We start from the raw sequence: 21,650 nt of genomic DNA on the forward strand, positions 1-21,650 counted from the left end.
ATCACAGGTCTAACATGGCAATTCAGAGTTAATTCAGATTAAGGCTAGTTAAGAGGAGGATGTATTGCCAAAATGGGTAAAAGCCCTCATTAATAAAGAATTATCAACTGTGTGAGCTGGTCAGCTTTTCAAAGGGCAATCAGTAAGCTTCCTGACAGTTTAGGCATGAACTGTTGTGTCTCGATTCTCAGCCCAATGCTTTATAGGCCAATATAGCTTCTTTGAGTAAAATATAGAATGAGATAGTTATATGGGACAAGAGGAGGGATGTTCAGCACCATGCAAACATACCACATTTTAATTACTTAGTGGTTAAGATGCTGAACTGCAGACTGGAAGGTCGGCAGGTCAGCAGTTCGAGACCTGAGTGCTGCGTGACGGAGTGAGCTCCCGTCTTCAGTCCCAGCTTCTGCCAACCTAGTAGTTCGAAAGCAAGAAATTGCAAGTAGATAAATAGGTACCGCCTCGGCGGGAAAGGTAACAGCGTTCCGTGCACCTCAGTGTTCAGTCATGCCGGCCACATGACCACGGAACCGTCTTCGGACAGCGCTGGCTCTTAGAAACGGGGATGAGCACCGCACCCTAGAGTCGGACACGACTGGTTGGGGACACCTTTACCTTTTTACCTTTAAATTCCTTTTATTTAGAGGTTTGTGGTAGAACTGTCCAAAGAGCTTCGGCTATTGGGTGGTATAGAAATAACTAAACAAATAAATAGAAAACAACTATCTGGTCTAATGACAGATACTCCTGTTATCAGCAGTACCTTCTCTTTGGGCACTGGGTTGCAACATTTGTTGAGCTGGATGGCACAGAACAAGGAGATTTTTGAAATGGCATTCCTTGTTGAATTTGTCAATAACAAAAAACAAATGTTCAGTATCCTGCTTGCCTGTCATCAGTGAGTGAATAGAAAACCTTTCCTTTAGGCAGTGCATGTTAACAGAACCAGCAATTTTTCACTTTATTTGCTGCAATTAAGCATAAGCATGTTAAGCACAGGCAATGTGCATCTCTGTTTGCTGTACAATGGGGCCTTTTGACTCTGCTCTAGTTTCTGAAGCAGAGAGTGTGCCGTCATGATGAAATGTCTTTTGTAGCTTGCACATAATGACAGTCTATGTTTAGGGTACTTATGTTGTTACCAGAACTAGAGATCGAGTTTTCTGACAGCATCATCCCATCCCTGCTTTTTCTTGGGTTTTCTGTAGAGACTCTTTTTGGTCCCATAGTGCAGGCATTTAGGGTCTTTTACTGTAAAGATGTGCCTAGGCAAATTTATTTGTGAGTAGTCCCATTGGCTTCACTGGGGCTTATCTGCTCCATCTGGGCTGTGTCTCCAGGGTGATTTACAAACTTCCATATGTGTGCAATGTCCACCTACAATATACAGCAGGTAGCCAAAACTGTAATATTTTTGCATTAATGCCTGCCTTGCCGTAACTGAATGACTTTATATATCCCAAGATTCCATTACGCAGTTATTATTCACAGTGCTGTGCTACACTATAGCATCACACCAAGAAACAGGTCCTATGTTGGGTAGGGCTATGAGGAATGGTTTTAATTCTGAGACGGTCCCATTGAATTGTGTGGGGCAAATAAATTAACTACATCATGGGACACAACGGAGGGGGGTACACCTTTTATGGTTTGAGTCTCCAGTTACAGAGAAATCACTGAAATACATATTAAAAGCAGTTGAATCAATTCTGCCATGTTATGTGACTTCCATTGCTCTTGGAGGACCAGTCATGACATAACTTAATCAAAAGCCTTTTTGGGAAGGGAACAGTTGTCAAAGACCTGCCATTTTGGCACTGCCCCTCCCCTTCTCAGTACTGCTGCCTCATCTTCTCTTCTAAGCAGGGAGGCCCCAAGACATTTGGCTGCCTGAGGCAGAGGATAAGATGGTGCCCCTCCTCCAATTCCATGTACAGAAGCTGACTGGACTGGCAGTTGAATCTAGTCGTGACAAAGGGATAGTGTCTCGCACCATATCTGAGGGCAGCAGGCTAGGTAGAGCATGCAGAAGAGGCTCTGTGGCACTCACAGCTTTGCTCTCCAACAGCGTGGAATCACTGGGAGGCTCTGGAGGAATGGTTGGGTAGCTGCCGCTGCTGCCCCCCAATATCTGCTGCCTGCAGCAGTTGCCTCACTCTGTCTAATTGTAGGGCTGGCCCTGCTCCCAAGATGAAAAAAGAGAATTTGAGAAGGGAGCTGTGTGGTAGCCATCTTGGGGTGGGGCAAAGGTACCACTTTAAGCAGTAGTATATAAGAGCAGCCCTCTTGGATCAGACCAAAGGCCCGTTTAGTCCAGATTTCTGTTTCCCACAGACCAGGTGCCTATGGGAAGCCCACAAGAGGGACATGAGGGCAATGGCCCTCTCCCATTGTTGTTTCCCTGCAATTGGTATTCAGAGGCGTACTGCCTCTGATCCTGGAGGTAGCATGTAGCCATTATGACCAGTAGCTATTTATCCTCCATGAATGGCCTGATCCCCCCTCTAAAGCCAATTCTGTTAGTTGCCATCCACACCTCTTGTGGTAGTGAATTCCATAGTTTAACTATGTGCTGTGTGAAGAAGTACCATCTCAAACACATTTTTTCCCTCTGGCAAGTTGGGAGAGGAAATGGATGGGAGATTGTGTGTCTGACTGTGCTCGTGGGGGTGGGGAGTGGAGAGAAGAACCTTCAGCATACTGTGAGAGGGCCATTGCAAATCGGAATGGGGCAAGGAACTGGAACCCTCTTTTCATTCAAGATCCCCATATTCACGGGCCTTTGGCTTGTGAATAAAACACTGAAGTGCTAACTACATTATCAGTGGTATTCAGAACCACTGGTTCTGGATTCTTTCCATTGAATCAAATGGAGCAAGTAATTTTTATCCTTAAGACTTAATTGTTCTGCACCCCAAGCAGCCTGACGAGGTTAAGGACTTAAGATCTTTGCTGGATCAGACCAAATGTTCATCGAATAGTCCAGTATTAATAATCCTTGCTGTTATGTTGTTGTCCCTCTCCCCCTGCCAGTAACTGGTATTCAGAGGTACACTATCTCTGAACCTGGAAGTTCCATTTACTGTCATAGCTAATAAGCTTTTGATAGACCTCCATGAGATAAGCCAGTGGCCATGTTGTGCAAAGTACCTTTGTTTGTCCTGGATCTTCTGCCAATCTGTTGGACTGGCTAACCCCAAATTCTAGCCTTATGAGTGAGGGAGAGAGAATTTCTCCACAACCCTTTTGATTTTATATATCTGTATCGTATTCCTCACTCAGTTATCATCTTAAAAACACACACACACACAATCCCTCCCCCAAAGCACTTTCCTCATAGGAAAGGTGCTCCAAGTCATTTTGGTTGCACTTTTCTACAGCCTTTCCAGCTTTATAGTATCCTTTTTGACCTGGAGCGCCCAGAACTGTACACAGTTCTCCATATGAAAGTTGAAACATGACAGCCTTATGGGCCCAGATTGCACCCTGATGGTACCTACATTGCAGAGAGCAGTTTAACTAGCTAGCACCATCTAAACTGCTTCCTAAATTATTGCTGGTTGGTGATAGTGTTCCAGGTGTTTTCCCAGTTTCTGGCTGCAGCTCTCATTAACTAGAACCAGACTGCCATAATGTTGTAAAGGCCATATGAAACCACCTGCAGATAAATTTGTTATCCTGTCAGATACATAAATGGGAATCTCTTTTTAAAATGTATTATGAAGCTTCAGAAAAGAGGCAGTATGATTATTTGAGCAGCACTTGGGTCCAGAAGAGAAATGCACAGTCATTCCCACCCTCAAGTAAGAAGGGGTAGCAGGGCTGCACTGAGGCTAGAGATATGAAGGCCCGGAAAAAAACAGAATTTGGGAAAAAAAGTTTTCTTCTGTTTTTTTCCCTGAGGACTGTTTTATTTCCCCCCGAAAAATTGAACAGTTTTGGATTATGAAATATTCTATTTTAGAATTTAAGACAAAGTAATTATATATTGTTAGCCAGCCTTTATCTCCCCCCCCCCAGTGTTTCTAAAAACTGTGTAATAAGAACACTTTTATAGAAAGTCTAGAGATGTAAAATGTCTGGAAATAATGAAGCCATGGGGAAATTTTTTTTTTAATCCTCGTTGTAAGATTCTCAGCATAGTTAGTTCTTAAATTCCTAATTAAAATTATTGATCTAAAGTATATTTTACTGATAGACATTTATGCTCAGTTTCCCAACAAGTGGGTAGAGTCACCATTGTGCATTCTTGACAGTAAATGTACATTCTTGACAGCTTGGATTTTGTTCTCTAGAGTCTTGTGTTTCTGATGCTGTAGCAGTCATTTAATGTAGTTCTAATCTATTCAGACAGTAATTACAAAACTACTAACTGAGTTTACTTTTAAAAGTTTTAAAATTTAACGATAATTTTATGAGCAAGCTAAGTCATACATAAAATAACTTTAGCAACAGAAAGGCTGCTTTATGTTCCTAAAGCAGCCCTCCCCGACTTAGTGCCCTCCGGATGTTTTGGACTACAGTGCCCAGCATTCCTGACCACTAGCCATGCTGCCTGAGGTTGATGGGAGCTTGTCCAAAATATCTGGAGGGCACCAGGTTGGGGAAGGCTGTCTTAAAGCAACAAAGTGACTTTAGATCTGTGAAGAGAGCTAAAAAAAAAGTGTTGCTTATTTTTCAGTTTTTTCAACATTTCCAATTTTTCTGAACACCCCCCCCCCCCACCCCGGGGGAAAAAAATATTTTTTCCCATGGCCTCAAAATTTCCAAAAATTTTACATCTCAAATTGAGGCCCTACTCTGGTGTCAAGAGCTTTCCTAGTACTGCTCCCCGACGTTGAATGTGGGTGTCTGAGCAAGGAAGGCTTTGACAGCCAATGTGTGGATATTGGGGAATGGGTCCAGGGAGGCAGACATTGTCGAAGACTGAGCAAACTGTACAGTCCTGCTGCCCCTCCTGTGAGTGTGTGAAGGAGGGCTTCCGTTTTTATAGACACATACAGTTTTTGCTGTAGTTAAATGTTCAGCTATTCGTTTAGTATTCACATATTATGGAATTCACATTGAATAACGACCAGGTTTGTTAGTAGAAATGCCATAAATCACAAACATTGTGGGGTGGGGGAAATTGATTAGTTTTTCTCAGCTGATTGGGGCCGAAACATACTGAGCATCAGTTCTGATGTAACCATTTCCTGCTTACCCCATGATGCCCAAGTATATACTTTTGGCAAAATTAGTTCTGAGTGATCATCTATGTAATTCTGCCCCACATGTCCCGTTGGCACGATTGTAGATGAATCTTGAATTGTGCTCATAGAATCTTCTTTGGAAACATTCTGTGATAGCCTGTTCTGCCATAAATGTTTTGCAAAGATGTGTTCACGTTTCAAAATAATTTGTGGGAACAGAGCCTGTGTCATAGCTTCCTCTTTTGGATTTTATCCTGCAATGACAAGGGAAAAGTGAATTCATCAAAACCCTCTTAGAATCTGTGAACTGGTTTATAAGGTTGCAATTCAGTTGTAGCCTGTTGAAAAGCTGTGCCTGTTTCTTTGGTCAGAAAGGGGCTCTTGTTGGTTCCCCACTATATACGGTCCCTGCATCGCAAGTCAGCAGCTTTCCTTTTCCTATTCAGCTCCAGCCATGTGTGCATGGTGCTCTGTTTTGCCATGCTGAGGCATCTGTGGAGATTTCTTGGATTCGGGTGGGGTGCCTATTCAGTAAGCTGCAGACTAGGCAGCTATCTTTCAACAGATTAGTCAGAGGAATTTCTATTGCAAGATTTTGATTGTTCAAGGCTCTTGGTGCCTTTTGTGTGTTTGAAACGGTGAAAAGTTGTGTTAGGACAAAAGCTGACAAAGTGTTTAATGAAAGCCGCATTTGGCATTAACAGACATTCCTAGACTTTCCCCCTCTGTGTTGCTGTTCCTCTTCTGCCTGTTAGCAAATGGTGCCAAAAGGGTTTGGATGCATTCTGCTGAAAATGCAATTACAGGTAAATGTTTGTGAGGTAATCTGACCTGTTGAATGAAAAAGCCGATAGTGCTGTGGTGTTACGGATACGTATATTTATCACATACCAGAAGTAAGCCACGCTGTATATTGTATTGTGCACGTGCGCGTGTACACCCGTGCTGTATTAACTTTCTGAGTATCTTCAAATGTGTGAAAATTCAAGCTGCTTCACAGATGACCAAGTAATCCTGTTCAGAGCCTCACTCTCCATGTTACTAGTAGTACAGTGAACAGTTAAGCTCTGTCACATAAGCCTTGTGTCAGTGTTCTCCTGCAACACGAGAAGGGCTAAACTGTGTAGGGGGTATGGGTGAGGACACACAGCCTGCCCCCAGACGTTTCCATGCCCCTGGCTACATCATAGATCTATGTGCTTTCAGCATGCAATCTGAATAGGCCTCTGCAGTTGCCTTTGGCTGAAAATGCTTACAGAGATTCCAGGATCCCTGCCGTATCAGAAGCGATGTTAATTCTTCCCGAGCAAGACTTCTACGTTTTTAATAATTCTAGCTTTAATCATGCTTTCCACCATTTACCTGGAACAGGTGGTGTTAAGCAGGCTTTGTTTTCCAGGCTCTGTTCAGATCTGTTTTTAAAACTGGTGTTACATTGCCTATCTTCCAGTTCTCCATCAAGGAGGCCAGTTTTAGTGATGATTAGCATATTTGTGTTCACAACTTTTCAGTGTATGCCATCTTGACCTGGTGACTTTTGAACTGTCTTAAGAAGCATTTCACTCATTCCAAAAGAAAAAATAATTAAAACAAGAACTATGCGTTTATTACATGACATGGATAAAGAGTGAGATAGTCTTCATTGCAATCATTCAGGGATGGGGAATGTGTTGCAGGGATGGGGTACGAGTAGCCCTCCAGATTTTGTTAGCTCCTACCAGTCCTAGCTAGCATAGCCAAAGGTGAGGAATGACAAGAGTTGCAAACAACATCTGGATGGCCACATATTCCCCATCCCTGCAATAATGTAATATACTTCAGTTGTACCATTGTGCCATTTAAAGGTTCTTGGACACAGGTACAGGATGTGAATGTTAGCCCTGAAAGCCCAGTGACCGTGCAGACAACAGTCTATGAAACTGAGTGACAGCACAATCTAATACATGTCTACTCCTTGAGTTCACTGGGGCTAAGTGGGTAAAGGATTGCAGCTTAAAGGTGCAATCCTATGCATGTTTAGACATAAAAAAGCCCTACAACTCCTAGCATTTTGGCTGGGGAATGCTGGGAGTTGTAGGACATTTTTCTGTCTAAACATGCATAGGATTTCACCTTCAGGCTGTTTGACTGATTATGCTACCGATCAGAATTTACATCTCAGGTAGTTTCCCCCCACTTCAACAAACATAAGTTATCCATAACAAAAGCTGGAGATCAGAGTCCCAAAGACAGGGTTTTAACCTTTATCCCTTCTATGAGAGTATTATCTTCCTCTGTATGAAACAATCTTCTGTGGACTGTGTCAGTAGAAAAACAAACCAGCAGTAAAATTAAGGAATAAACAACTAAACTAGGTATCTTCAGAACCTTATCAGCTAATGTATTGTCAACATGTTGAGCCACCAGAATGAGATACAAAGTAAGCTACAGCGATATCGCTTATTAGGCTTAGTACACCTCAACTTTACCTTGCATTTCTTCAGATGATAGTATCTTACCAAATACAGAAAAGAAGCACCTCTTCTGCTACATTAAAATACGTCATTTCCTGAGTGCCCAATAGTGTTTAAAAAATAATAATCAAAGAATACAAGCAATACTTTGAAAAATGCTGCTCTCAGCTTGCTAGGGAAAACCATAACCAGCTAGCCTTGAATGGTGTGCCTGTGCCTTTAAATAAGTGTATGCCAAAGAGATGGGGAATATACCTGCCAAACTTTCCCTGTCCAATCCGCGCTGTTTCCAAAGGACCAAGTTTTCTCTCAGGGCCAGAAATTGGCAGCCTTACTATGCTATGAATTCAACGAGATGAATATTCAACAAAATACATGATTAAAAATTCCAGGATGCTTTCAAACCTAAGTCAATATATCCCAATAAGTAAGTCAAAACAAAAATGCAATTTGTCCAGATTATGATGGCAAAGAATCCCTTCCACAAACCCCCCCCCCCCCCAACCACAAAGTCAGCTCTGAGCTCATCATTGAGATGAAGAGGAAAAAGGGCAGGTAACATGCATATGAGCCCTGGAGTAAATTGTTTCTCCAAAGGAATGCACACATAAGCACAGAATTGGACGCACTTGTGTAAGAACAGCAGACATATTTTTAAGTCTTGCAGTTTCACTGGTAATCTCTCATGGTTTTATATGACTTCATTAACCTCCAGGGTTCTAAAAACCAAAATGTTTGCATGTTCAATTTAAAAGGTGGAGCGGTTTGTTTATCTATTTATTTATATATCCCAGTATCAATTAGAAAACTTGGGGTTGCTGGCAATTATAAGGCAAAGCAATAAAAAGGATTGAATGACATTATGAAACTCAAAACAAGTTACTAAAATGGGGTGGAGGGAAGGGATCAGCGGTAATTAACGCTAAGAGCAGATAAAAGATGTTAAAAGCCTGGGTAAATAAAAAGGCCTTTGCCTGGTGCTGAAAGGTCAAGAGATGCAGCACCAGGCATGCCTCTCTGAGAAGAGAGTTCCACTAGTGTGGCATATTGGATTGATCATTATTGCATTTTTATTCTCAGGGAGAGACATTTTCTCCCTCAGGTGCCAAAATAACTTGGCCAGCCTTGGGTATTATACACCTCAACATGAGGGCAGCACAATTTACTGTTCTACCTCAAGCTGCCAAATGTCTTAGGGCAGTCCTGATGCTTGGGCAGCTTTGTGCCCACACACATAAAAATTACCCTTACAATTTGGGGAGCAATCTTTCTTCTGAGACTCTCTGAGAGACTCAAACTGGAGCATCTTTTTGGGGAGAATGAGAGAGAGAGAGAGAGAGATTTAAAATGTAAGATTGCTTTAGGTGGTTGGGTGTTAAGCCTGTTTCAAAGAATGGAAACATTTTCTCTAATCTGGTAAATATAATGTGTTTTCTTTCTTCATGAACTCACGCTCATTTTATAAATGCTGTTATAAAAACACAGGTAATCTTGCAGTGCAATCCCATAATAATTAGCACTTATTGCAGGGACTGCCATGCTGATCTTACTGTCTTGTCTTTTCAACAGAAACCTGAGCCACAACAAGTTGACAGAGATTGATCCTTCTGCCTTCACAAAGCTGTCAAACCTACGGGAGGTGTAAGTATTACTCTCAAAAGAGCTTTAATCTCGGCTTCCCTCCGTCTTCACTTCCATTCTGGCTGGGATGTCAGTAGGAAAATGTATACAGTTTCCCATGACATGCTTCCATTGTACTGCTAGCTTGCATCAGCGGATTAAATCTGAGCTATTGTTTTTCTTTCATATGGTACCTGTGTGCTTTTTTAAATTAAGGAGTCAATTAGTAGAACACAACATCTCAATTAAACCGCAGTACATTTATTGGAAATCATTGGTGTTTGTCTGCTCCTCTCTCTCTCTCTCTCTCTCTCCCTCTCTTTCTCTCTTTCTCTCTGCACTTCATAATTGGAATTAGAGCCAGAGTAATTCAGGTAACCACACCTGACCACGTGGATACACTTTCCTCCAGCAAGGGGGAGTCAACTCATCTGTGACATCTGATGCTAACCCTTCCTGAAACTCTCAGGAAACAAAGGTGTAGTGTACTGTACTACAGAATAATTAACTTGTTCTCCACCCAACTTCTGTTTGCTAGCCCAAGAGACACGGTGGAAATACTGGGTTTAGCAGTGTTGGGAGAGATTGGGCTAACACTGGTTGCGGTATGGAGGCCAGAATTAAAAAGATATTTTTATTTGCTAATTCATTTTTTAAAAAAAACTTTAATCTTAAACCGAATTTCAGTACATTTCACTTAATATTTATCTGTGTTTACCAGGAAGGCTGTTCTGTGAAGAAACAGTTTCTTCTGTTCTTTTATGGTGACTTCCCTCAAACTGCTAGCCCAGTTTTTTTTTTAATAACAGGTAACTGAACTCTTCAGTGTTTTAAGAATCTATATTGTAGGGTGGTAGTAGAAATAAATGATCGGAAAATTATTTCCACTGTAGCACAATAGTGCAAGACTTCTACACTCTGAGACCTCCCTTTCACCAGCCCCAGAACCTCAACAATATTTATATATATAGTGATGGCTGCTAAAGTTTGGCTGGATATTAATGAATGAATGAATGAATATCCAGACAAACATCCACATAAATAAATAAGATTTATAACCTGCTCTAGCAAGCCAGATCCTCTCAGAGTGGCCAACATAATTTAAACCAATGATGATGCATAAAAATAGATAAGATAAAAACAGCAACAACATGAGTCAGATTAAAACAGCACTTAAGCACAATAATGAAAGTGCCCAAGTGAATAAAAAGGTATGTTCCTGGTGCTGAAATAACATCAAATAGTGCTTGCTGTGGGAGGAGTTCCGAAGTCACAGTTCCACAATTGCGAAGTTCATTTCACACTAAGTTCAAATTGTGGTTTCTGGTCCTGACTTGTTTCCCTAAACCGTATTTAAGATTAACCACAGTTCCAGGTGCAAAATTAGCAACAAACTGTAGCAGAAAAAGGAAGAGAAAGCTTCTGATTTTCTCCTTGCGGCTGATCTGGAGGAACCTCCCGCCCTACCACCGTGATTTCGCTTCTCTTTTCAGAATATTTTAAAGGTTTTGCTTCAAAAATCTTTGGAGAGGATTCCTGCTCCTCCAGCACCAGCTGAATCCTCCACTGCCCAGATCTGAGATAACAGTGGGAATTCCTCCAGGGGGCAGGTCTTGGAGGCCAAGCCCTGCCCCCTGGAGGAACCTACAAAGGCTCTGCAGACTGGATGTAGAACCTCCATGGGCTGCGTTAGGCCCACAGGCTGGAAGTGCCACATCCCTGCTCTACTGTTGGGCATGGAACTTCCAAGCTTAGTATTAGAGGTAATAATTGATAATCAGCCCAGTTCTCAGTATTCCATCACACTCTCACGTAACCATGAAACAGAACCTATAATGGCACTGTGTAGATTGAGAAGGAGACCCGCGTAGATGACTGGAGTCACTGGGCGCCTCAGAAGTAGGATACAGGCTTAGCTCCTGCCTCAGTTGTATTCTGCCTTCAGCTCTTGACTTTCTTCCATGTACAACACGAGCAGCAAATCTATGTCAAAATAAAATGACAACCAAGAGTAACTGTTCAGATATTTAGTTCTGACTCGGTCTTGAATCTCTCTATTTATATGGGTGATTTCTAAATTCTGATAATTTAAAATACCATGGCTGCAGACTAAAGCCCTGAACATACACTGGACTCCTGTTATAGGATGCGGTTGAAGTCCTTGCCACTATTCCTCATAATCAGAAGCCCTGTATTTGAACAGTGTTCATGTGGAGCTCCTCCACAAACAGGATTCCCTATTCATTTTGACTATGTGCGTGTCCCTTTGTGTGTGCAGACCGGCTCTCTTTCAAGGAAAAAAATAGGGCATAAACTAAAGTTCTTGTTGTGGTGCGGGGTGCAATTACATCTGAGTGCAGAAGGAAAAGAAATGCATTGAGATCCTTGTAATGCACAAGTCCTCCCTTTGCACATGCCCCATCTGCCTGTCATAAAGATGGGCATTTTGCTAGTGCAAAATTAGTAGGAAGGACAATTTCTTCCCAAAATGGTGAGTTTTGAAGTAGGAACCACTTCTTATAAGCTTAAACTTCTTTCCTGATGGTGGGTTGGTGACTCTTTTAAGAACTGTCTGTGTATTTGGGGAAAACATTTTTTTAAAAGTAACTTTAAAAAGTAATGAGTGTGTAGTACACATCACAACATCATCTTACTAGTGGCAGTAGGCAGAGAAAGGACGAGCTGGCTAGAGAAGACTTCTGACGAATGTGTCTTATTAAACCCCTATCAGCCAATCCTTAAACCAACTGGCCATTTAAAAACCAAAACCACAGACATCTTTAAAATAAGCAACAGGCTATAAAAATAAATGTGCTTTGAATGCTGCCCACATTCTGAAGTATTCTATGCACTTGCCACTAGACCCATAAAATAACTTCCTGTGTTTTTCTGCTGGAGGTGTGGGTCATTAGATTAGTTTTTTAGTGTGGGAAGGAACTGTAAGGAAAGAGCTGTCTGCACCAAAATACGTGTCAAGTTTGAGATTCACTTTCAGATTCAGTTGTGGGAAGTTTAGGATTTTAGTTGTGAACATCCCATTTTCCAATTCACTTCTCAGGAGGCATTACAGTGGATTTTATTAGTACTGTTAAGTTCAAATAGGCATGCTGCTCTTCCTCCTTCCCAAAGCATCTGCTTTAGCAGAACAATCTTACTTTATTAGTATAAAGATTTCAGGATTTATTGTACTACATTCTTATTTTATCCTAAATAGCAGCTTCTTTTAATGATGGTTGGGGTTTTCACAGTTGCAACTTGAACTTGCATACAACGCAAAGTAACCCCCCTCCCCTAACATTAACCCTTTAAAAGGTTTTGTTTGATTCTTTTATTTTAAGAATTTTGGACTAATTTCTCAACAAAAAGTCTCCAAAGGCAACTTAAGAATTTATTCTATAGGTAAAGATTCCAATTTCACTATATAGGTTTGAACAATACAGTCCTACAATATTAAACATTTTTTTAAAAAGCAGGAGAAAAGTACCATCATCAGTAAACTGAACAAACTTCAGTCTTTTTGTGTGTGTGAAAAAGACAAATCCATAAATCTAAGGGTGAGCACTACCACTGTGAAGCGACCCCCTCCCTCCCATTGCCACACATCTAACCTCTGAAGGTGGCGGCACCTAGATAGAACCTCTGAAGTAGTTCCCAGTGACTGTGTGAGTTCAATGGGAGAAGGTGTCCCTTTATGAATTTTGGTTGCAAACTGTTTAGGGCTTTAATGGTGAGGTGGCACTTCGAACTGTGCCCAGAAACAGCCAATGCAGGTCTTTTAATACTGGCAAGAAGTTTAAAAAGAGATTGTGAGAGAGAGAGAGAGAGAGAGAGAGAGAGAGAGAGAGAGAGATTTGCAGTAATTAATTTGGGTTAGCTTTACAATGAGATATTTATTCTATGAGAATGAGATACTAATCTTCTGTATAGCTTAGTTAGCTATAGTTATTTAATATAGTGCTTGAAATGCATACATGATTTCAGTAGTCTTCTGTTTAAATTAGGCCAGTATCCTTATTCCTCTATTACACATAGGGGGCTGAGAGATAGTGGCTTTCCTAAGGGTACTCAAAAGATTCATTGCTTACCTGAAATGTGAACAGGAGGCCTCCGGTTTATAATTCTGTGCTCTTAACTACTGCATTACATCAACCACTTACATGTGTGATGCAACATCACTCTATTTTTTTTCTTATTGTGGGTGGGCAATACAACAGCCACATATCGCCTCCCTGGCCTGTTTTGCGGTTCCTGATGCCCCTCAAGTGCTGCTGCCCTGCCACCTGAAAGATGCATTTCCTTTTTTAAAAAAGGCACGCACTGAGCATGCACCTTGTTTGAAATCAGAAATACAGATTTTTTTGGCAGCATTTCGACGTGGGTGTGTTGTGTATGCAGCCCCCAGTGGGTGAAAATTGGCCTACAGACCCTCCAAAGTTGCCCACCCTTGCCATAAAACCGTGCTACTGCAGCTATATGCTAAGTAAAGCAAGCCACTGCAGTCTCCTATGGAGTATAATGCTGAATCTACACATTGCACAACGATGCTGCTGAAATCGTCATCCCCATGTTGAGGTCTTGACCTCTTACGAGTGATCTTAACCTTGAAGATCACTTACCCTGTGTTGTGACAGTCAGTGATGTGGAGTGTGGGAGGCAGGAGAACTCACAATGTGGTGATGTTATGATAAGGGTCAAGTTACCCTGGGCATTATAGGGAGAGGGAGAATTGCACCTGGAGGTACTGTTTGCTGCAGCATCGTTGTGTTGTTCATAACTTGTTCTAAGGAGCCCCTCTTCTTGTTTTTGTTTTCTGTTCAAGCACGGTGTTCTGTTCCATAGATCAGAAAAAACATGCTTGTTCTTCAATATAAAATATATATTTGATTTTCTGCTATCATTTTTATAAGAAATGAGTGGTAAATTGAGTAAACTTCCTTTCCCAAACATCTCCCTTTTTACAAAAAATAAAATTAAAAAAATAAAATCTAAGTGCCTTTCATTGAATCCTCAAGAGAACAGTGCTATTTTTGAGCAGGATCCATTTCAACATGACATTAGCCTGGCAACTGGGCTGTAAATATTTTATACTGAGTGGCACTCCCACCTCCCTTTCTTACCACACAGAGTAGCATGATCAAAGGGTAGAAAGCAGAGTTTTCAACCAAAGTTGTTGCAGAGAGTGGACAGCTTTGCTTGTTTTTTGAAAGAAGCTCCAGACCAGGTGCCAAAGCAACTTATACAACACATGCTAACAGCAAATCTCTGTCAAAATAAAAGAACAAACAAGAGTAACTGTTCAGATTGTTAGTTCTGACTTTGACATGAACCTCTCCGCTTTCACGGGTGGTATGGGAGATTGTGAGGTTCTGATAATTTAAAATGCGGTAGCTCCAGACCAAAGCCCTACGCTCCCACTGATCTGCTATTATTGGTTGAGGCTGAAATCCTTTCTGCTTCCACAGTTGAGATTGGGGAAATCTTCACAAATGAAGCTATTCCTCACAATCAGAAGCCCCGTGCATGCTCTGGTGGTCATCTGGAGCTCCTCCACCTACAGGATTCCCCATTTATTTTGGCTGCATGCGCATCCCGTTGACTGCATGCAGAGCTCCAGCCTTTCACAAAAAACAAAGGAGAAGGCTCTGTGAACAGAGGAAATTCATGTGCACAATGTTTAATGTTTGGACCCGTAAGAGATAGCTGGATTAGGGCAATGATGTCTTCAAAATATTCTTCTGGCGATTATTGAAAAGTAGGTTTACAGGTGAGTCCGCTTCGTACGCTTCCCAAGATGTTTCAACATGTGGTAGCTCTTGTCTGGAATATTTTGTTCAAACAAGTCATACACGCAAGTTTGTGCTGATCTCTTGAGCTCCAAGCAGAATTTTAGAATACTGAGCTGTGGGATCACCGAGACGTATGTTGTGTGTCTTCATAACTGCAGTGTTTCATCTGTATCTCTTCATCAGAAACATTTCAGGAATCCTCATGTTCATTTCCGGATAATATTATCGAAACCAGAAATCTTGTATATGTTTCTTGCAAGAAACTTCTGGTTGATGCTGGTAATTGGTTACCACAGATATGAATTATACTAGATAAATATAAATTATAAGCTATTGCTTAATATTGTCTGTCTCCTTTTAAAAATAAATACATAAATAGTTAATACAGAGTTTTTCTGTACTTTTAAAGAGATTGGGGCAAAAATAGATCTCAGTTTTCATTACATTATTCCTTAGTTTTCTCTCTTCTCTTTCCCCGTCCCTTGAGTTTTATGGATGTCATGAACTATAAATCTAAATAAATAAATAACTTTTAAATGATGCTGTTCTGAAAACATAAAGGGTGAATAAATGAGATCCAATTATACGTTTCCTTGTTAGAATTAGAAACACTATCATGATTGGATGCAGGAATTAACCATCTTTGCTCTGATTTTATTTTAATTTTTGTTCTAATTGCTAGTGTGAGGGTGAAGGCCAGGCAGCAAGAAGGCCAGGAAATTAGGCAGTTTTCAAGCTGCCAGACAAACAACTGTTATTATGGTAATTAATTGACTAATTCAACATACAAAACAAGGGCTCTTTAAATCAAGAAGGGAGCATGCTATGTGACCCAGATCAGCTTTCACTTAGTGCCAGAATCCAAACATTATGCCACTGAGAGGGTGTGCTCCTGTATCTGATAACACAGCATAGCAATGGAATAGAGAGCAATAACATTCTCTTAATAACAGCCTTCCGTTTTTCCTTAGAAAAGGCTTGCTTATAGAAATGTCCACACACGTTTGCTGGGTATTTTCTTTATAAAATAGTTTTGCTTTGTTTGAACGCAAGACTTTTATTTTCTTAATAGGAATTAAGCATCTATCATTTCTTCCCTCCTTTAGCTAAAGACGTGAATGTTTGATGCTCCATTTCAGCCTTTGCTGAAGGCTGTTTCTTTTTCTAGAACAGAGGCTCTGTTTCTTTTTCTAGGGCAGGAAAAATCAAGCTGCTTCAAGCTTTGCTGTGGCACCCTGCCCCAAAACTTGAGGGTCAGAGACTACTTCTGCCATACAGGCTAGGAGAAAGAATGGCAGAAGTTAAGTCCCTTGCCGCAGTGTTGTGTGCTATTCTGGTAGCATGGCCTGAGTTGAAACAAGACAGCAGTGTGGAGCTGGGCAGGCACTAATTAGAAACACTGAGTGATTATCACAGATGAAGCTATTCTAGCAGTATTTGGTTGTGTACGTGGACAACTATGCATACTCTGCACACAATAATAATAAGTTTTAAAAATGCTGTTTGAGAGGGCATAGTATGCAGACTGTACATAGTATGCAGAATCAGAATATGTATTTATATATGGCATATAATATATCTACGTTCTTGACCACCAGAAAACCTGTCTGGTTCCTTCTCCCTGCTGGGCTTCTGAGATTTCAGCAGGGCTCCCAATCTCTTTTGGCGGGGTGTGTGTGTGTGTGTGTGTGTGGTGGCTGTGAGCACATTTGGATTTTTCTGCATCTGTCGTGGGTGCCACCACAAAATGGCTGTCTTTTGACTAGACCTAGATTGCTCTGGCCATTTTATCCTATCTCTCTCTCTCTCTCTCTCACACTCATATCCCAGGCACAAAACAAAGGCTCTCTACTCACTGGGTGCAGCAGCTGGAATTCTGCTGGCAACTGGGTGCTGCTTCCTCTGCCTTCGTCCTGCAGTCAGCCATTTTTCATAGTGTAAAGGAAGGGCTGCAACAAGCCGGATCACTGCCATGGAGGGAATGGAGTGGCATGGAGGAGGCACAATGTTATCACTCAGAGAGGGCAGAAAAAGTGAGGGAAAACGTGGGCAGAAAAAGAGTGGGTGAGGTGAGGTAATTGCTCTTTCAGACATTTTGGTTCACTGATCAGCAGGAGGTTTAGGAGCAGGAATTGGAGAGCTTGGTACCCATTTAAAAAACTACTCATCCATCTTGGTAGGAAGAGCCTGAAATAAACCGGATATGCAGTGCAATCTGTTGCATGTTTATCCTCCTCCCCCTTTGAATGTGGGCTGTACCTCAGTGATAAAGCACGTGCTTTGCACGCAAAAGATCCCACGTTTGATTCCTGATAACGTGTTCTGCCTGAGAACCCTGGAGAGGTGCTGTCAGTAGGAGTAGAAAGTATTGTGTTAGATGGACCAATAGCCTGAGTTGGTCTAAGGCAATGTCATATGTTCAGAGTTGTAGGACAGGCAAAGGAGGTATTCATCTACATCCTTGACCACCAGAAAACCTGTTTGTGCTTACTCAGAAGCAAGTCCTTCTATGTTCAATGGGAAAATGTGTGCTTAGGGTTGCATTCTCAAAATGCTTCACTTTGGCTGGTTCATGCCCAATGTTTAAAACCTGTTTGATTTCAGTGGGTGGGTTAAGCATTTGCTCCAGTCTCTTCTGTTTGAAGCCAGTGGGGCTTTTAAAGGGGTGGGGAGGATAATCTAACCAGAGTCAGGCATTTTAAACATGAAAGCTCAGACTCTCAGGATGCTGAAGTTGGAGCCTAGGATCGAATTGCACGTTTACACGGTGCTCTTAGATAGCAGTGGTGGCCCAATACCTTTTGCTGTTTGAAGTGGAGATACCAGTTCCTGCTTTCATCTGCCTTCCTCCTCAGGGTGCTGCCTGAAGCAGGTCGCCTCAGCCTGCCGCATGTGAGGGGTGGCTGTGCACATAGTTTGGTGACTATGGTGCTGTTCACTTACTGCTGACAGTGTAACACTCTTGTTGGGCAACTACTTTGTTGTTGGTTGCAACTACTTGTTGCTGCCACTAAGTTGTTGGTTGCAACTACTGGTCATGCCAGTTCTTGTCCATTTGTATACCCTGTCCAACATTTAAACATATCAGCGAGATGCCAACGGTGTGGGGGTGGGGTTCTGTGCATAAGACTGGATTGGGAACTGGAGATTATACTCCTTGGGAGCTGAATGTGTCATGATCTGTAGTTCGGCCACCCTTGACAGGGAACTGGCGTATGCTGCTATTCCATAAATATGTGTTAGCAATAACTAAAGTAGGCATGGAATGTGCAGCTGGGTTTCTGTTACAAGTGTTCTTGGCAGAGACTTGGCTGGAAAGTTGCAAAGATACAGGAAGCACTGGACAGATATATTTCTTGAAATAATCAGACTACTAGGTAACTCAGGTTGTTAACGATGACCGATAATGAGCTTCATCCTTGCAACAAAAGAACGACTTGAAACTTGCCAGATTGGTGCACTTTTTTAAAAAGCTGCTTGTATTTAAATGCTTGGTTTTTGTTTCTTCCAGGCGACTGAATAACAACGAACTGACAGCTATTCCATCCCTTGGAGCAGCTTCAGCCCACATAACCTCCCTGTATCTGTAAGTGTCAATTTCAGCATGCCTGTCTGTATGAATATTTTTTATTTTTAGGAACCTTTGCAGTATATATGTATGTACCTCAGTGCTCATCAACACATACAGGATCAGGGGGCCACCATGTGCCCATTGTAATTCCTGTGACTTCACGGAACCCTTCCTTCCATCATCCTTGGGTGTTGGTACTAGCACTGAGCCCTTCCACTTGGGGACAACTGCTCAGTGGCAAATCCAACGATTTTTATTACTGGGGCCATAATAGACATTACTTTAATGTCCGTTACATGTAGCTAGCAGTTACGTCCTCTCCCCACCCATTTTTACTTTAGAGTAGGTGCAGTGCCCCGATCCAGATTGGGACCCTTGTGTGGGGGGCAGGAGAGGGCTTAACAGTCTCCACCTCCACTACGGCCCCCCGCACCTGGAATTTCTGTTGCAAAATAGTGATACATAAAGCACATGGATCAAGCTCCTGCGCCTAGTCCAGAATAAAAATGAAAAACAGAAGATGTAACTGCTAGCTACATCTATAAAGTCTGTTTTGGCTCTAGGATGAAGGATATGCCTTTTAAGCGCCAGAACCTAGTTTGGGGCACAAACATCTGAGACCAGCATTTAACTTCTGACAAGGGGTTGGCTCTGATGACTGAGAGTTGAGTCAGAGTGATCACTTCCATGCAAGTTAAATGAGAAGTGAGCTGCCTTTTGCCCTTTTTTATGTTACTGATTTATTACAGTTGTATCCTGCCCTTTCTCCAAGGAGTCCTGCATGATGTACCTGGCTCTCCCGCATTATAATCTCATATCAGCCCTTTGAGTAGGATAGGCTGACAGGGAATGATTGGCCCAAGGGCCCCAAGTGAGCTTCATGGGTATAGACCATAGCACGTTCCATATTGTCTACAGTGACTGGTAGTGGCTCCTTAGGGCTTTAGACATGAGTCTAGAGATGCTAGGGATTGAACTTGAGATCTTTTGCATGCAAAATATGTGTTCTACCCCTGAACTATGGGCCTTCCATGTGTGGGGATTTGAGCCTGGGTCTCCCTGGTTCTAGTCCAACACACACTATCCGTCAGACTAACCTTAGCAATAGAGAGTGACTCTTCAGATGACGATAAGGCCACCAACACATCAAACCTGTAGTCAGCTTGCATGATAGGAGACCTCATGATGGTGTCTCACATCAAAGGGTCGGGGAGTATAAAGAACATATAATAGGCATGTTGGATTAGACATTACATTAGTCATGTGAGAACTGTCAAAAGAAGACAGATTCTTCAAGATTCCTCACTTACCTTGCTAGGACAAATTTCCCATACTACATATTGTTGATTGTAGTAAGAGCATATGTGGAGACAACGAGGCTCATCACCGTCTACCATGCAAAGGATCATGAACGTTCATGAAATCTGAATGGCATATGCCACCTTCATGATAAATCACCCAATGTCAAAATCCTCAGTAGTGGAGGCAGGCAGGGGAAAACAGTCCTTTCATTCATCTGTTGACAGAGGGGGAAGAAAACTGGGAAATTGTTGGGCATAAAGTCTGCTCTTAAGAATTAACAAGGCTAAACAGTATGTTATGAGGGCAATATACTGGTCCTTTCTGTGGGAGAAAATGAGAGCTGTCTTTTCATAGAATCATAGAATAGTAGGGTTGGAAGGGGCCTCTTTGGAGAGAGGAAAAAGCAGCTTATGGTATTTCAGATGGAGGTCCTCGAGCAAGCAAAGGACTGAACACAGCAAAATTTGTCATGGGCGGTGCAGCATGATCCATGTCTGATGGGTTTGCCCGAAGGATATGTGCCTGACTTCGCTTGATTAACCTTTTCCTGTGAGAACCATAATAACAAGGTGTGTGCAATGTTTGTTTTCTTGCCTGAGAACAACATGGCCTACACGTGCAGTAAGTGCAAGTTGATCACATTGCTGGAAGAAAAAGTAAGAGGTCTGGAGTGGCGACTGTTGACCCTCCAGGGAATAAGAGAACACAAACAGTTCTTGGACAGAATGGTGGAACTACAGGAGCAAAGTGAAGACCAGAAGCTTGAAGAGCAACAGCAAGCTGAGGCAGAAGAGGGAAATGCAGAGGTGAGGAAAAATGCAGTAGAGAATACTCCTTGGAAAAGGGTGACAGGAGCAGAAGAACTAGAATCCATTCTACACCAGTGGAAGCATTGGAACTATGGAACCGTTTTCAGGTACTTGAGGATGAGACTGGAGGACAGACTCCTTGCTGCGTGGGATTGAAACCCAAGTATGTTGCGACAACCTGTGGATTCGCCAGGTATGCAGTCTCCCAGGAGGACGGATTAGAGATGTGACTGAAGGGTTGCCTGCACTCATAAAGCCCACTGACAGGTATCCCTTTCTTCTCATCCATGTGGGAACAAATGATATCGCCAAGCGGAGCTATGAAGAAATCACATCAGACTTTGAAATTTTGGGAAGGAAACTCAAGAACTTTGGGGCCCAGATAGTTTTCTCATCCATCCTTCCAGTAGTTAGAAGAGGGATAGAAAAGGAAAGAAAAATACTCCGGGTGAATGACTGGCTATGAAGGTGGTGCCAATGAGAGAGATTTGGATTCTGGGACCACGGGCTATACTTCCTGGAAGATGGGCTGTTGGCAAGGGACGGGTTGCACCTCACAAAGGCTGGGGAGAATGTGTTTGGCCACAGCATGAAGAACTTCATCAGGACAGCTTTAAACTGAATGCTACGGGAAAGGGAGACGTAAAGTTCAGGGTAACAGTGGATGAAGGCTCATGCACCACAATGGAGAGAACAGCTCTAATAGCACCCAATAATAGTCTTCATAAACATGCAGGAAGAAAGCCAGACCATGAAGCACATGGTCTTCGATGTCCATATACTAATGCCCAGAGTATGGGAAACAAACAGAACGAACTGGAACTCTTAATACAGGAGGGAAATTATGACTTGATAGGTGTGCTGAGACTTGGTGGGATGACTCCCATGAGTGGAATACAAGGATATAACGTGTT

The 21,650-nt window shown here is 42.2% G+C and overlaps 1 protein-coding gene across 2 annotated transcripts in view; it reads left to right on the forward strand.

The window, feature by feature from the left end:
- The window catches only part of LRIG1 (leucine rich repeats and immunoglobulin like domains 1), a 179,586-nt gene that overhangs the window by 53,317 nt on the left and 104,619 nt on the right, over positions 1-21,650 (forward strand). For both annotated transcript variants that reach the window (XM_084840452.1, XM_084840453.1), the window contains exons 2-3: positions 9,218-9,289; positions 18,566-18,640. In XM_084840452.1, the coding sequence (XP_084696578.1) occupies positions 9,218-9,289; positions 18,566-18,640 (147 nt within the window). The remainder of the gene's footprint in view (positions 1-9,217; positions 9,290-18,565; positions 18,641-21,650) is intronic.

This window comes from Heloderma suspectum, chromosome 2 (assembly GCF_057233095.1).
Source record: "Heloderma suspectum isolate Gila_16-S chromosome 2, 16-S_ref, whole genome shotgun sequence".
Taxonomy (NCBI): Eukaryota; Metazoa; Chordata; class Lepidosauria; order Squamata; family Helodermatidae; genus Heloderma; species Heloderma suspectum.